The 16,636-nt window shown below is 45.5% G+C and overlaps 1 protein-coding gene across 1 annotated transcript in view; it reads left to right on the forward strand.

The window, feature by feature from the left end:
- ACAN (aggrecan) overlaps positions 1-16,636 on the forward strand; it is a 49,233-nt gene that overhangs the window by 12,375 nt on the left and 20,222 nt on the right. The window contains exons 2-8 of the mRNA XM_088538319.1: positions 9,817-9,893; positions 10,433-10,804; positions 11,701-11,875; positions 12,469-12,596; positions 13,160-13,453; positions 15,069-15,581; positions 16,083-16,257. Of these exons, the coding sequence (XP_088394445.1) occupies positions 9,824-9,893; positions 10,433-10,804; positions 11,701-11,875; positions 12,469-12,596; positions 13,160-13,453; positions 15,069-15,581; positions 16,083-16,257 (1,727 nt within the window). The 5' untranslated portion in view covers positions 9,817-9,823. The remainder of the gene's footprint in view (positions 1-9,816; positions 9,894-10,432; positions 10,805-11,700; positions 11,876-12,468; positions 12,597-13,159; positions 13,454-15,068; positions 15,582-16,082; positions 16,258-16,636) is intronic.

The raw sequence follows: 16,636 nt of genomic DNA on the forward strand, positions 1-16,636 counted from the left end.
TTGGCAATGCCAAGGCCAGTTAGGTGAGCAATTGCTTCCTATCTCTTTTTTCAGTTGTGACAGCGTGAGGGTGTCTGGTGTCATCACCAGCTGTGTGTTTCCACAGCACATATGGTCTCACCGAAGCTCATAGTACAGAACGGCACGAATAGCATACAGCAGAGGGAACGCTTAGCAGGAGTCTGCTTCAGGCTTTGTATTTTATCATATTCACATGAAGAAACGTAAATGCAAACCAAGATCATGACAAAACAATAATATGCAGCAAGAGGCAAAAATTTAGTCTGTTGTGAAGCTAGCAGCTGATCTGGAAGGCCTCTGCTTCAGGATCTCTCTTCCAGGCCTGCTAGTGCCTTATTAGGTGAACTTTCCTGCCCTGTTTCTTAGGGGCATTATGTCTTTCATCCTGAGTGGTTCTGGGTAGCAGTGTGGAAGTGGGCGTTAGATTTGGGTAGTAACTAGCAAAACTAGTGAAGAGCCAGAGGCTTATCTCTGAGCCCCTGGATTCTGTACTGAAACCTTACTGAAAATAAAGCCTGCAAGCCAGAGTTTTTGCAGTTCAGCTAGAGGTTCATTCATCTCTACACAGGGACCAAGGAGAATATTGGTTTCTTAATGTTGTATTGCAGAAGGAGCCCTCAGGATTACACACCCCCAGATGTCACAGGTGTTAGTTACTTTTGGAAAACCTTTTGTCTTACCTAAATGCAGTATCAGCCATTCAAATACTCTAAAGAACCAATTCATCCTTCAGAGCCTCATTTCTGTATTGCGTAAAGCAAGGTGCAGGGGTCTCCAGGTACAGGCTCCATAGCCAGCTGGAACAGAGTAGCTAGGCAGTCCTGAAGCCTGAGGATGGAGGAGGAATTGTGCTCTGCTAAAGCAGCCTGTGTCTGGGGGAGAAGAGCAGCAAGGGAGTGTGTGCAGGTGAATTGGGCCGTTCTGTGATGCTGCAGGGTCGAGTGGGTCAGATCCGAAGGAAGAAGAGTGTACCATGGCTGTGAAGCTTCTGCTGATGCAGAAGGCTCAAAGAGGTTTTCTTCCCTGCAGTCGCATTTGTGCCTTGCTCCGGGAGGACGGAGAATGCTTTTGCACTTTGCTTTCCCTGGATAAAATCAGCAAGCAACATTTTTAGGGCTACTTTTCTTCGCAAATGAGTTCTTGCCCACCTCATAAAACAAAAGTCAAAATTATCCACAGAAGATCCCCAGTGTGCCTTTCTTTCAAAGAGAAATGGCTACCTCCCTGCTGGGCCTGGAGTGGGTGGGCATGTGGTGATTTAGAGATGGTAAATGGTAGGAGCTTGAAGAAAATGTTAATGGAAGGAGATTCTTTTTTTCCAGTTCTCAGTCTCCCCTTTCTCTTGCTTTGTACACGGTTTAGGTACCTTGAATCTTAGCTCTGCCAAAGCAGCAGCTATCATTTTTTTTGGTGTCTTTTATAGAGAACTAAGACATCTGAGCAGAAAAGTTATTTGAGGAGTCTGTTCTGTGCTTCCTTAGATCATGACCCAAACTGCCATCCTCACACCTGACATCCAGGGATGGTCTGGATTCTCAGACATCATCCTTTATGCTTTGTTGTGTGTTTTCTTTTTTTCTTTTTTCCCTTTATCTCCTTCTTCCTCCTTGTGTGTGCAGGAGCATTTCTCAGGGCTGGCAGCAGCTCCAAAAAAAAACAAGTGTAGGTTGTTTCCTTTTGTCTAGGATATTCTTGTTTATCTGTCCCCTTGCTATCAAAGAAACATCTAACACTTTGAATGCAATCCTAGAGTATGAGATGATTATTCAGGCTTTAAGGTATTGAGTTATTGCCAGTGAAACCATGTGAAGGCTATAACCCAGTCATTGATGTATCCAGGCTTGTCAAACCTGACTGCCATATAGCAAGGGAAAAGGAACAGCTCTCCAGTACAACAGTTCAAAAGCCTTGTCACAACCCTTTGGAGATGGGTCTTCAGCTATTGAAAACACGCATAACTGACAGTGCATTTAAACTGGTTCTGTGCTAGCTGAGAGTGTGGTTTTTTAAATGCTCCTGGGACATGTCAGCGCTGGGAAACACAGCATGACCAAGGCAGCACTGTAGACATCAGTAAGTGCTGCTGCTAACTCAAGGGGCAGTGGCGATCCTGAGTGATTCTTGCTCTGAGATTGTTTACCCAGGGCAAAAGAGACTTTCAAGTTTCACCTATTTGTGTATTAAATTCTTCCATGCAAGCCAAGGGATACGTCCCACTTAAAGAGTAAGGATACTCTCTGAAGTGCATAATCACTCTGCCATCTCTGCAAGGTAGATGTCTGGTTGCAGCAGTGCTCCAGGCTCCCGATTAGCCGGCAGAGGAAGGATGGCAGAAGCCCTGTTTGAAGGTTCTCCTCTGAGAAGCCTGTTTTACAAGGAGATGAATCGCCCTTTAGAAGTGTCTTTTGCTCCCCTCTGCGCTAGAGAGGCTTCTTGAGTAGGAGCTTCAGCTAGTCTGAAGGGCTCCTTGTTCCTTTGAATTTAGAGGCTGCAAGGGTGGCTTGAGTGTTTGCTGCTCTCTGCATCGAGCACCCGCTCAGAGCCATAGCAGGACTTGGTGCTGGTCTGATACCTTGAGCAAAGGACTCCAGCTGTCACCCGCTCATCCTAATAGATAGTTTTTAATGTCCCTGTCCTTGAATGGCAGAAAATATGGCCAACAGTGGCTTTCCTGCATGAAAGCTAGTTTTCGCATGACCAGATGTCTGGAATTTTGGTGTTTGTGAGCAAAGGTCTGTTTGTTTAGCCTGCAGCTGATTTTTAACTCAGAAAACAAACAAAAACCCTAAGTGTTGCCGAGGTTAATGAAGGTGTAATGTAAAAGCAAGATAAATCAAAGTAGAATTAGTTATTTTATAGTAGGTAACAAAGAGCTAAATGATTATAAAGCTTTTGATGTTCAATTTTTGGTGGATTACTAAGTGAACCCAGCATCTCACTAGCTTTTCAGCTTTTGCTGAGATTTCCTTTACCATATTGCTCAGAGAGCATGTGTCCACACATTTGGGTATTTTGGCTCTTCCTGCAGCATAAGGGTTCCCTTATAGAAATTACATAGTCAAATTATAACAGGCTGGAACTCTTTCACTGAAGAAAAGGCCATAAAGACTCTGAAAATGGAAATGATGTGGAATGCAGATTACAACTCTGGTTGTCCTTGGTTCATCATAAATGGGGAAGAGAAGGGGGTCTGGATGGCACCTGAGGGGTGCACACATACCAAGCACCAGTGCGTATTGGCAGAGCAGTGTCTGATCGTGTTCATGCCTGCAGTAGCAGAGGGTGTGTAAGGACAGGAGCCAGCTGAGGTTTGAGGAGAAGCCTGATGTTTTTCCTAGCCTTAAACAACTGCTCTCTGTCTTGTGCCTTATGCACCAAGAACGTCTCTGTGCCTTCAATTCTGTCTCCTGAAGCAATCCAAGTGGCTAATGCTGCGTGGCTGTCGGTGTGTGGAGGACTGCATCCTTCGATGACACAATATCAGAGTCACTACTGCCGTATATCTTTCTGATTGGGAGGCAAACAGGACTCGATTGTTCCAGGGATGGTTTCGGGAACAGAAAAGGCAGGAACAGCATCCAAGCTGCTCTCTACATAAAGACCTTACTCTCAGAATGGTTTGGAAGCCAGACAGAATGGAATATTTCTCCTATTTTCTTTACAGCTGAAAAAACATGAAAAAAAATCACAGAAGTGCATTTATTACCATATTTAAATGCCAAAGTTGTCTTATTTAGGAAAAAAAAAGAAATAAAACTGGATTTGCCCAACCTCCAGTTTCGCCCGCCCCAGCCCTTCTCTCCCTCCCATTTCCTGGAGCAGACTGAGTTTTTAACAGAAAAGCTCTCAGTCCTGTGCAGAGGCTGGGAATATGCACAGGGACAATAAGGTGTTTGTTCATGGAGATCATGGAGGAATGGGCTGTATTTTTACAGGGGTGAGAAACCCCTCTGACTATGAAGGCTGAAAGAACTTGGGTCGAGCTGTCTAAGCAGACACAGGAACCTGCCTAATGTTTTTGTGCCTGTGCAATTGTCGTCTCAAACCTTCTGCAAATACTTGGCCCATGAGGTTGGTTCCTAAAAATACTAGTATCGAAATAAGGTAGATGGAGGTGTCCATGTGTCCTGTAGAAATTGAGGTCTGTTGCCTAGTGGGAAGTAAATAGAGGATGAAAAAACAGATGATGAAAAAGAATCCAGGGCTAAAAGAGCAGTTCTGAATTTGACTCTTTTTCAGGGGCCTCTTTATATCCAAAATTTAAATGGAAATGTTGTCTTTGGAAACACCTTTATGCCCATGCATATCTTCTAGTTAATGAGTGGTATTTCACTAGCTGCCAGAAACAATATGCATGTACATTACAAGTCTGTCAAAACTCAAAACAAGGAAGCTTAAAATGACCTACTCATCCACCTCCAAAAAAGACAACAGGATTAAGGGTGAAGAAAATCAATTTAATTGCTACATGGGTGATTAACGTGGTATGGAACAAGCAAAGGCCACAGGAGAAACTGCAGATGGGACTTGATTAAAAATAAACTAGAACAGAATATGATTTCCAGAAAGCAAACAAGTTAAAAAATGCTGCAAATGGGCCATCTGGCTATTTTCACTGTACAGTCTTAGTGTAGGCACTTTGTTGGACTTTCACTGTCATGACTCTTCTTTTTCTTGCTCTCTCCAGATTCTTCAGTCCTTTGAGAATCTGAGGACAGTTTTGGAAGAACAAGGGATTAAACCTGTCTGCACCTATATACACACTTCCCTCCACACACACTTAGATTCTCAAATAAACACATTCATATGCAGCCAATGTAGGATGGTCTGCACACAACCTGATACAGAAGCATGGCCTTAGGCATAAAATAGTGGCTGTAATTTTAAATGAAAAGGACAGTTGTTGTCTGAGCTCCTAAGGCTACCAGCATTCCCCGATACTGCCTTTCTTGGAAAGGTAAGAGCTTTTCCTGATCCCTCCTGGCTCAGGCTGTATTGGAGAAGGCCTTGTTCCTGTCTGTTGCTGGTGAGGGAAGGTGGGATGGCTGGAATTTTTGTGGCAGTTTGGTCAGATTCTTGTTCTTCCAGGCTGCTTTGTACCCTGCACAAGGAGGGTTGTTCCAACACACAGGGATACTCATGACCTCATCTAACTTCTGCCTCCTCCTCTTTGCTCTCCACAAAAGCTGCTCGTTCCAGCTGTTTTCCCAAGAAGTGCAAATGGAGTTTTATAAGAAAGTTCCTGCAGCCTGTCAGCTGTTTCTGTAGCACAGAGCCTGCAATGAGCAGAGCCTCACAGGATGTTCACCTCTGTAGGGTGAATATTCACGCTCAAGCTAATTACTCTCCTCTGACAGTGGAGGTCGTCAGCTTTAAGGTATGACCTGCACAGTCTATTTTAGATGTTACTTTAGAATGAGAGGATTTGTTTCCCCTATTCCACCAACCAGAACAACCTCCATCATCCATGCTGTCAATGTCTGCATTTACTTGGACAAATCCCTGTGTTTACCATCTTCCAGAACTACTCCTTCAAGCAGCTCTTTGCTCGTCGTTGTGCGCTCGGACATCCTGCTAGGGATGGCACAGAGCTGCAAAGTCACAGCACGGAATCATTGTAGGAACAGTCGAAGATGTTCCCGGCACAGTGAATCTCATGGAGCCTTAGGATTAGATCTCTTTGGTGAGCTTAGGGAAGTGAAAAATGGAGATGAGGATTGCAATGGCACCCTGAGGAGTAGGTTGGGTTTCTTACAGGCAGGGAGTCGAGGCTTTGGCAGAATACACCCAAAACGTTGTTATTGTGGTCTGCCTAACCACTGCTAGCAAGTCACTGCCCCTGGGCTTTTGTGGGAGATGAGATGTGTTTTTTCCCCTGCAACTAAGCCAAACTGTGAAGATACTGCTGGTCCCAGCTGTTGTCATACAAGGATATTTTTTCCTTGTGGAAGACCAGCACAAAGTTTAAATGGGACCAGGAGTACATGTGCTCGTCTTAGCTTTTGGGACAAAGTGAATTTTGTCTATTGTGTTCTGTGATGCATAATTAGTGCACAGATGAACCTGCATGCTAAAGCATGCAGAAATGGAAGTAACACGTGTGTGGGACTCTGAACAACGCCAGCTTGTTGTACACATGCACCCTAAAAGTCTTTTCAGCCAGCTGCTGTTGGATGTAAATGTCTCCGTTTCCATGCTCTAAGGTATTTCTGATCTTCAGTAGGTAGTCTAGACCGAAGGCTGCCTCATCTCTCTTGGCTGGTGAGTTTATCACATCGTGTTTGGGGCTGGTCAGCTCATGCTGATTCTGGCAAAATCCTGAGCCTGCTGAAGAGTGCCTGGTTTACGGAGCCTGGAGCAGTGAGAGCTTTATTTAACATTGGAGTAGGTGCGACAGCTGCTAGGAGAACTTCCACTGCTCTTGTCCCACCAATGTGGCCCTAGCAGCCTGGGAAAGACACGGGAAATCAATTTCCAGGATTCGCTTCATCTTTGTCCTCTCATTTCTCCTTTTATCTAGAAGATAAGAATGGAGGATATTCACCAGCACAGGCAGAAGTCATCTGAGCCCACTCCAAAACCTCAGCTCGTTTCAGGGAGACCAGCCTCAGTTGCAGCAAGTTGGTCTGTAGTGGAAGCAGTCACCTCTTCAAGGAGGGCTCTCAATGTTGTGTGTCCTTCTTGGATGCATTCCTCTAAGAATATTCTTCAGATATGACTTAAGTTTCCCCTAGGGCTTAAAGTCTGTGCCAAAATGAAGCCGTGTCTGCTTCAAGAGTTTTGCAGTGCCTGATCTATTAGCAGTGATTAGTGTTTAACCTGGAGATGTTCCCCAACATACAGATTAATCTCTTATCCCTGTCCTCTGCTATTTATCTCACTCCTGAGTCTCCTTCTTACTGTCTAATACAGTGCCAGAGGCTGCCCATCATATGCACACCTGCCTTAGATTGAGCAGGGCTTAGATTGAGCAGGGATGGGTGTTAATTTTATGGGATGGGTTTTTGCCCGTGATCCTACAAGACAGTTAAAATATGTGATGTAATTATTCATAAACATGATTCTTTGTACTGCCTAGAGCCAGGCAAGATGAATAATACAGGGGCAGGGATCAAAACACTGACACATTCATATTCATAGATTTAATGTCAGAAGGGAGCTGTGTGTTTCACCCATTTTACTTCTGTATTGAGTCCACGAACATATGTTTGCCTTGCCCATATCTTTTAAAGCAGTATTCTGGTCTTGATGGAAGCTACAAAGTGGCAAAAGCGTCATTGCCTCCCTCCCACTGTTCCAGTGATCCATCACCCTCTGTTAAAATGTGGGCGTTTCTCCCATTTGAGTTTGCTTGGTATATGGTTCCTAGGTATTAGTTCTTGTTAGGCTTTTTAGCTAGATTATAGTCCCATAATAATCTAGTCCCCTAATAATCCCCCCAGCAGTTTCTCCTTAAAATATATATTTATAGTCAACTTGCTTTTCAGCCTTATTTTTGTTACAAGACTGGGTTTGAGCTTCCTAGTCTCCCCACATGAAGCATTTCTTCCAGCCCTCAAATCCCTGCTAGTGGATATATTCTGCACCATCTTTTCCAGTGTCCTTATGCCACCCCAGAAGAGTATTCCAGTCTCTTACCGCAGGCACACACAGAGGTATTCCTATTTGCTTTGCAGTCAAAGGATGGCATTAGCCATCCTGAGTCACTGCTTTCTGGGACAAAGCATCCCATTTTCCAGGCATGTTCTGCATCTCATGGTCTTAAGTGTGTATTTTTTATTTGACTTTGTTCAAATACAGTATGTTTAGAAACACGTTGTATTTAATACTGCCCCTTCCAGAAGTGCATTAGAGACCTCAGACAACATCAGTGTCCCGCAGATGACTCCCTTTAGAGACCTGCTACCTAGACTTCTGCTAAGTTGTTTAATGTATTACTGACATTACATATCCTAATAGTCTGGAACCCTGTGAAATCAAACGCTATCAAAATCAAATTACATTCTTACAAACATGTAGGTAGCCTTATCAGACAAAATTGCAATCATACAAACAAAATCAATTTTGGCAGCATCTGTTTTCTCTACTAGAGCCTCAGCTAAGATCAGTGTTATTCCTATTCTTTGGTGCTTAATGAATTGGAATGTGTCAGATTTTCCATTATTTCGTGTGGAATTGATGTCAAGCAAAACATGCTGTATTTATGAGGCTCATCTCTGTATATCTGTTGGGACTATTGGCACAGTGCTTCCCTATTTGGGACATGCCCCAGTGCTCCAACCCAGATTATAAATGAACAGCAGCAGCCAGCAGTTTCCTCAGCACACTCCTTAAGGACTCCCGGGTATAGGTGTTTGGCCAAGCTGACTTCAGACTGTTTATCTGTAGCAGATGGTGTTTCCAATTCTCCTGGCTTATTAATGAGCAGAAGGTTCCTCATTGCTCTTCCCAGCCCCTGCTTTGGGTTTGTTCCCCTGCCATTTTTGGGATCCAGAGCGATGAGTAACTTCAGGCTCTTCTGCCTGAACGTGATGGTTGATTTTCCTCTAGCATGGCTAGTGCCATGGCTGGGATTGCTTTGGTTCATATGATGCTGCTTATAGAGATGTCATTCCCAGCCAGAGACCCGCAAACATTCACATCACTGCACAGTGAAAGGCTGTGCTGGACTGTACAGGACGAGGTTTATTTTGGGCCTTTGTGGATCCTTAGTGGACTTTTCTTGCTAGGTCGATAGGTGTGTGTTCAGGTTATTCCTTGTCAGCTGCAGCCAGATGGGATCTTTCTAGTTCACAGGCGTTAAACAGCCGATATTTGGACAGGTGACCTCAAAGGAAACTTGTGATTCAGTAGGTGGGGCCCTTCCTTATGAGTCAAAGCTGAATCAGTCCTGAAATATTGTGCACAAAAATGCTGTGTTGTGGAACAACAAGTGTTTTATTTGAAATATTAAAGCTACCTGAGCAATTAGGGCAATTTAAAGTCCTGTGATATTATGCATAGGAATGTTTATGAATGATAATCCAGTTAGGATTAATTTCTTTGTCCTCCCTATATTGCTTCTGCTGTTTAGAGTCAGGAGGATACTGCTTGCTTTTCCTAGAGTTTTCTCAAGTAGTAGGTTGTTCTGCCTAGTTTGGGGATCCCAACAGGATAATTAATGGATGGAGTTAAGTTGTGCGCAGAATTAGATCCTGCAGATTTCCTGTAGAAATACATTATCTATTTACAGTTAGGCTACATATGCTGTCAGTGTGAGAATATGGTACAAAGCATTATAACCTTTGGCATAAAAGGAGCAGATTTCCCTTCAGAGCATTTTAAGGTGCAAAAAATGCATCCAGTCATCTGTTTCAGTAACCAGGGCTGGCTTGGATGTAGGATGCTGGTAATGGGCAGCTCCTGTTCTCAGGTGAAGGGTCTGCTAGTCCATCTGGAGTAAATACAAAACAAGTGTAAAGAACTGTTTCAAAATTGTCTTTGTGCTCCACGGGGAAGATTGGATCACAAGGGGGATAATGGGAGAGCAATGTAGTCAGTCATCTATAATAACACTTAAGTCTGTTATGAATAACAGAGCATCATATTTATTTGTCTAAAGGACTGATTTCGTGGAGCAAGATGCTCTTCAGGACCGTGTGCTTCCCCAAGGCCCAGATTTCACTACTGGTCACATACAGGAATGTTAAGGGGTGACTTGTTATGCAGCTGGGCCCTTAGCAGCTTCTGCAGCACTCCATTCCACATGATCATTCATCTCTCATAAAACCTTTCTCCCTGTGTTGTTTCTTACAGGTAAACTATGACCACTTTACTATTAGTGTTTGTGTGTTTGCGAGTCATCACTGCAGCCGTCTCTGTGGAGCTCTCAGGTACGTGCTCCGAGGTGCAGGACCCTGGAACTGAGCAATGTGCTGCACTCTGGTCCCATCCCTGGCTATGAACAGCTAGATTTGCTCTGTACACACGCAGCCCTGTCTTTGGATGGCTGTTTTATGATAATGTCACAGCTCTTCTGCCTGAGGAGCAAGGGAGGCAGTTTCAGGCAGGGGTATATTGGTAGGGAAACTAAAGGAATTAAAGCATACCCCTTTCTTAAGGCCTCTCCGGTGTGATATTACATCGTGACTAGTAGCTGCGCTGCAGCAGAGCCCTTTACTGCCTTCATGTCTGCAGCTAGAACTGCTCCCAGCTCCCAAAGATGACCATGGTACCAGGATCACTGTTGCAGCTTCCATCTCTGCAAGTTATCTAAACCAAAAAAAAAAAAAAACCAACAATATTAATAAGGCTGTCTGAGTATAGGTGCAGGTTTACAAAGCAGACAGAGGCATTGGAGCATTGAAAGCCCTGGAGTTTGTGTATGAAGTGTCTTGCTGATGTAACCATTGCTTTGTTTGGGAACTGGCAGACAATAGTGATGGCCTGGAAGTGAAGATACCTGAGCAGTCTCCCCTGCGTGTTGTCCTGGGAAGCTCCCTGAACATCCCCTGTTACTTCAACATCCCCGAGGAAGATGATACCAGTGCTCTGCTGACCCCACGGATCAAATGGAGCAAGCTTTCAAATGGGACAGAAGTCGTCTTGTTAGTGGCTACTGGAGGGAAAATCCGACTCAACATGGAGTACAGGGAGGCAATCTCTCTGCCCAATTACCCTGCCATCCCCACCGATGCCACCTTGGAAATCAAGGCTTTAAGATCCAACCACACTGGGATTTATCGCTGTGAAGTAATGTATGGGATTGAGGACAGACAAGACACAATAGAGGTCCTAGTGAAAGGTGAGCTCCTGCCTTTGCTGTTTCCTCTTAGCATCAGGTTGTCTGGATTGAGCAGAAGGAAGTAAGAAACTATGGGGACAGGAAAGGTGCTGCTCTTTCCATAGCTTTAAGCCCTTTCAGTCAGGTCACAGACAAGGCCACAACCAGATAAGCAGAAGCCATGGGCCAGGCATACAATTTAGCAAGTTAGGAGCAGACTAAACAAAGCAATAAAGTGACTCAGTTGGGTGAGAGGTTGCAAGGCTCCCAGGTTGGCAGGGGGTGCTGCTGCAGAGGCTGGGTTATTGCTCAAGAGGGTGAAGCATGCACAGGTCTACGGTTTTGTTCCTCCAAGTATTTTAGGAGATGGGTTGCCCTCAGTTGGAGTTTTGGTTTGTTCTGGGGAAAAAAAAAATGTAGTCTTGCAAGACCCATCCTAGTAACAGCTGGATAATATAACAACAGTTATGTTTTCTATAATCCTTACCAGGGTTTTTACTTTTGGTATAGATATTGAGGAGAGGCCAGGGAGACAGCTTTCACTACAACCTTTAACCAGGAGGTTTTTTGCTGGTCACATCCCCTGGAGGATATGTTTCGGTAGAGGGCTGTGAGTCCCTTCATTGCCTCCTGGTGAATTTTCACCTTGGCTTATTAACATATCGTGATTTTGTTCCAGCAACACAGGAGAGCAACCGCTGTTCTAGGCAACCAGTGTATTCCACTGGCAAGGGTCCTGTGATGTAAGCCCATCAAATCGCCCTTGGTTGAGATACTCAAAGATAATCACCATAAATTGTTCATCGTTTCTAGTTGGAATGCAGTATCTTTTCTTTGGCTCCCAAAGTCCTTTGGAAGGAAAGGGACTTATTCCTCTCGGGCAGACATGTAGGAATGATGACCTTGGTGTTTTCCAGGCGTCGTATTCCACTACAGAGCAATCTCCACGAGGTACACCTTGAACTTTGAGAAGGCAAAGCAGGCCTGCATCCAGAACAGCGCTGTCATTGCTACTCCCGAGCAGCTGCAGGCTGCCTACGAAGATGGGTACGAGCAGTGTGATGCCGGCTGGCTGGCTGATCAGACTGTCAGGTAAGGGCAAGGAAAACCCCAGGAGGGGCAAGAAGATGTTTGGATAAGGACTTTTATGAAGAGGACACTGCCTGAGGAATGTTCAGAAACAGTTGCTAAATAACAATTGTCATAGTTATTAGCATATGAAGGCAACTAGTGTGTTGTTGCAAGCCATCTCCTGCCTGGGAGGGATGCATGGCAGGAAAACACTGTGACCCCTGTCCTCCTCACTTCGTAGTGAGAACTGAGAAGTCAGTAGCTTAATCCTGATCTTTCATCCTCCGTGAATGAAGCAGATGCTATGCCAAAATCAAAACGTGTGGCTTGTCCATCCTGCGCATCCCCCACTAGGGAAGCACCTTGCCCTCATGTCTTTGGCTGGTTCTCTCAGGGATCTGCTGGGCCAGGACCATGAGAGGGGAGACAGGACAGTAGATCTTCTTGCCCCTTCTCCCAGAAAAAACAACCAAACAAAAAACACACACAGGGCATTGCCTTACCTGCTTCCTCCTTGTTTTAAGAGCTGCACTGTGATCCGTGGCTCCCTCCAAGCTTTGCCTGGAGGACATGGGAGTCCTGTCCACCCCACACACTCTCTTTCTCCCCCTCAGGTACCCCATCCACCGTCCCCGAGAGCGTTGCTATGGTGACAAAGATGAATTTCCTGGAGTGAGGACCTATGGCGTCCGGGAGACAGATGAAACCTATGATGTTTACTGCTACGCAGAGCAAATGCGAGGTGATTTGGGGCTTTTCTTATTAGACACAAAAGCAGATAAAGCTCTGATCATGCCTGTAAGTACAGAGGAAGGCAGGTTAAAGATGGAAAAGCACATCCCTCAGCAAGGCCAGGCAATCTCTATGGACTCTTTGTTAGACCATGAGCAATTTTCATGTCAAATGACTTAACACTACAAAGGGTAGTGTCAGTCTAACCTCCACTGGGGGATATGCCACCCTGTTTGTTGTTAATCATCATTCAAGGGTGTGATATTCAGAGATATCTGTCACCTATGCTTACAACAGAGATCCACTGAAATGCTCAGCACATCAAAACTGAAAATGTCCTTTATCTTCCTTTTGTCTTGTGACTCCAGCTGTTGTGTGCTTTGCTCAAATAGATTCACTCTAAAATTCCCTTTCTTCTGGTCTTTATAGATTGTCACCAACACAGAGTTGAACTTCATCTGTAATATGGAGAATTTTTCATCCTAGTCAGGCTCTCAAGAGAAGGGGAAGAGGATAGAAAGGGAATTGGGGTTAAACTCTACAGCTAATTCCTGTGTGCTTGTGTGATTCCAGGTAAAGTCTTCTATGCCACATCCCCAGAGAAGTTCACCTTCCAGGAAGCCTTTGACAAATGCCGCAGTCTGGGGGCACGTTTGGCCACCACCGGAGAGCTGTACCTGGCGTGGAAGGATGGCATGGACGTGTGCAGTGCAGGCTGGCTGGCAGATCGCAGCGTCCGCTACCCCATTTCCAGAGCACGGCCCAACTGTGGAGGAAACCTGGTGGGCGTACGGACAGTGTACCTGTACGTCAACCAGACGGGGTACCCTCACCCCCACTCTCGCTACGATGCCATCTGCTATAGTGGTGAGTGCATTTTATTTATGGGACTAAGAAGCAACAGGTCTGCACACATGTAAGCAAGCAGGAGCTTCTGTCCAGGGATAACTTCTATTAAGACTGTCCTCTATTATCCAGTTCACGATGCTTTGTCAAAGTATTCACTAGCATTTTCTTCACTCTGCTTTAAAAAGATGGGACAATGCAAAGTTCCCTTGCAAAGATGTTTACCAAACATCTTTACCAAACAAAGTAGAGAATTTTCTACTTCTGCTCATCTTTTCATCTCAGGCACTTTAGGTAAGAAACCCTATTATAAACTGCCAGGTCCACAACTCATTGTTTCAGCTGCCTTCAGCAACTGGTGCCTCTGAAGACTCACATTGCTTGTCACTCACAACACTTACCTGTTGTGGTAGCACTACTCCAGACTAACCTGGAGAATCTTATTGCCCTTTTATTTAAAAAGCGGCAGGGGGTAAAAGCAGTTTTGGTAGAGGTTACTGTACATAGTCCCCATAATTATGCTCAGGTAGGAAGCAGAGTCCAGAATGTGCCCGAATGCCTGCCCTGTACCTGAGGGCCCTGATGAGGGTCAGATGTAATATCACCCGCTTCCTCTCCAGCCCTTACACACCTTCCACCTTTAAAAGCTCTCCAGGAAGCAGAGCTCAGGTGATTTATATGCAGGAGTGTGAATGTCGAGGATGGAAGAGAATGAAAAATAGAAGATATCTAACCCTGAAGATGTGTGCAGCTAGAAAATGTTATTGGAAATGAATAGAGAGGTAAAAGCGGTATTATTTGAAAGTCCTAGTTTTGTCTCTCTAGCTGCTCTTTGCCCAACTGAGACCTGTCCTGCAGCATTTCCAGAGGTTTACTACCTCCCTGGTCTGCTTTACGCTGCTCTTTAAGTTGCATTCCTTGCTGTAGGATAACCTGTTCAGTAAGGTACTAAGCAGGGCTGCCTGATGTTCTCCTAGCTGCAAAGGATGACAGCAGGAAAGGGATTTGGGAGGGAGAAAGGCAGGAGCAATGACTTGTTAGAATTTGTTTTTGATGGGGAGAGACCTCAGCTGCCTTGGTTATGGAGGTATCATGCTTACACGTGATGAGTTCTTAAGTCCCTGCCTTATTCTGCTGGTGGACCAGAAGGAGAGACAGTGATCCTGGAGTGACTTCATATATTTACTGTGAAGGGCTAGTTGCCTTCCTATACTTCACTCAACATCTCAGATCTGCTGTGGAGGTTATCCAAGCACCCCTAACTTTCCTCTGGCCATCTTGAGTTCCTTCTAGCAGGCACTAGAGGTCAGTGTAGACTTGGATTTGGGCAAGGTGTTCCCAGGAATGAGAGCGGGGAGGAGAACAAGGAAAGTCCTCCTCTCATTTACCAATTCTGTCCGTGGTGACCCATTGCCTCTGACTTATGAACATGATCTGGCACTGGAGTGTTGCAAAGAGACACAGTGGGGTAAGGAATCAGTAAGAATTTATTCTACAAGAATGTCATGTTTTTCCTGCTTCCCACAGAGCCAGCAAATTCCCAGCTGCTTCTCTGAGGCAACAACCAGCCCAGTATATGCAGACCTCACCAGACTGACCACATCCACTGTAATCACTTCTTTGTCTCCTGACTTAGGTGATGACTTTGAAGCGCTAGTCCCGGTGCAGTTCACTGATGAGACGGGAAGTGAGCTGGGCAGTGCATTCACCATCCAGACCGTCACCCAAACTGAAGTTGAGCTACCTCTGCCACACAATGTCACACAGGAGGAGGCTCGTGGCAGCATCGCTACCCTGGAGCCCATTGAGATCACAGCCACTGCCACCGAGCTCTATGAAGGCTTCACCGTTGTGCCTGAACTCTTCCCCACTGGTGTCACAGTAGAGACAGCTTTCCCTGAAGAAGAAAATGTGACTGGAGAAGAAGTCACACAAGTGTGGACTATGCCTGAAGTTGTCACAACCTCAGTTTCAGGCACTGCTTTCACCACTGGAACAGCAGAAATGAGTTCAGTGGAAGAGGCCTTTGGGGTGACTGCCACACCAGGGCTAGAGTCTGCCTCTCCGTTCACAGTGGAAGATCAGATTGTACGAGTGACGGCTTCCCCTGACGGCGCTCTCCTCCCTGAGCAGCCCATTTCTCCCACAGGTAAGTCACCAGGACTCCCAGAAGTCTGAAGATCTGTTTCTTCTGGGGTCGGCTATTCAGCTGAAAGCAGTCTGAGCTTCCTCCAACTTGGAGTGCCTCCAGCTCTGGCTGCTTGGGAGGTTGCTGTCAGGGCAGGCTGAATGTCTCCGCCTGCAATGGGACAGGAAGAGTGACAAGGAGGCTATGGGCTGCTTCATCATGTGCTGGAAAGAGTGGAGCTGTCTGATGCTTGGAGCTGCAGCAGTCGCACTCTGAAATCCCAGGCTCACCCTGCTATAGGAAAGGAGAAAGTCAAGATAGTAAGATCCTCAAGGAGAGCTAAAGACGTGCACAGAACATTGCTCTTGATGAGAACAAAGCTCAGTGAATGACAGATCTCCATCAAAGTGGATCTGAGAGACTCTCGTCCTTGCAGGGGGAGATCCTTTCTGGCCACCAGTCCTGGTGGAGGGCAGGGGGGTTACGTATCCTGTGTATCAATATTTCTTCACTTCTCCCCAGGTGTGGTGTTTCACTATCGTGCTGCTGCCAGCAGATACGCCTTCTCTTTCGTCCAAGCCCAGCAAGCCTGCCTCGATAACAACGCAGTCATTGCCACTCCTGAACAGCTCCAGGCTGCCTACGAGGCTGGCTTTGATCAGTGTGATGCCGGCTGGCTGCGGGACCAGACAGTCAGGTAAAACGATAGTGACCTGGGGAAGTGAACCTTTGAAATGAAAATTCAGCCATGAACTTGAGGCTTTACTTGGTATATCCTGCTCTTCTGTTCCTCATCAGCTAAGAATTTCCTAACCTGTGATTGTCTACATGACATATTTAACAGTGACCAATAGAATTGTTCTCATTAACATGTCTAACCTCTTTCTTAACCCATATTTACATCCTGAAGCAGTCCATTTTACAGTATGGTTATGTATACTAGTAAAAATGGGGGAAAGTTTGTATTTGTTGCCCCAGGTTGTAGGTGCAGATTAAACTTGTTTCCAAGTCATGCTAAGGTCTCTGAGCATCTCAGAATGCCAAGTTTTTACATCCTGTTCCCAAATACACCACTG

The sequence above is a fragment of the Tinamus guttatus genome, unplaced genomic scaffold (assembly GCF_059628265.1).
Source record: "Tinamus guttatus ecotype Peru unplaced genomic scaffold, ASM5962826v1 Tinamus_guttatus_pri_ptg000004l, whole genome shotgun sequence".
NCBI classification, from domain to species: Eukaryota; Metazoa; Chordata; class Aves; order Tinamiformes; family Tinamidae; genus Tinamus; species Tinamus guttatus.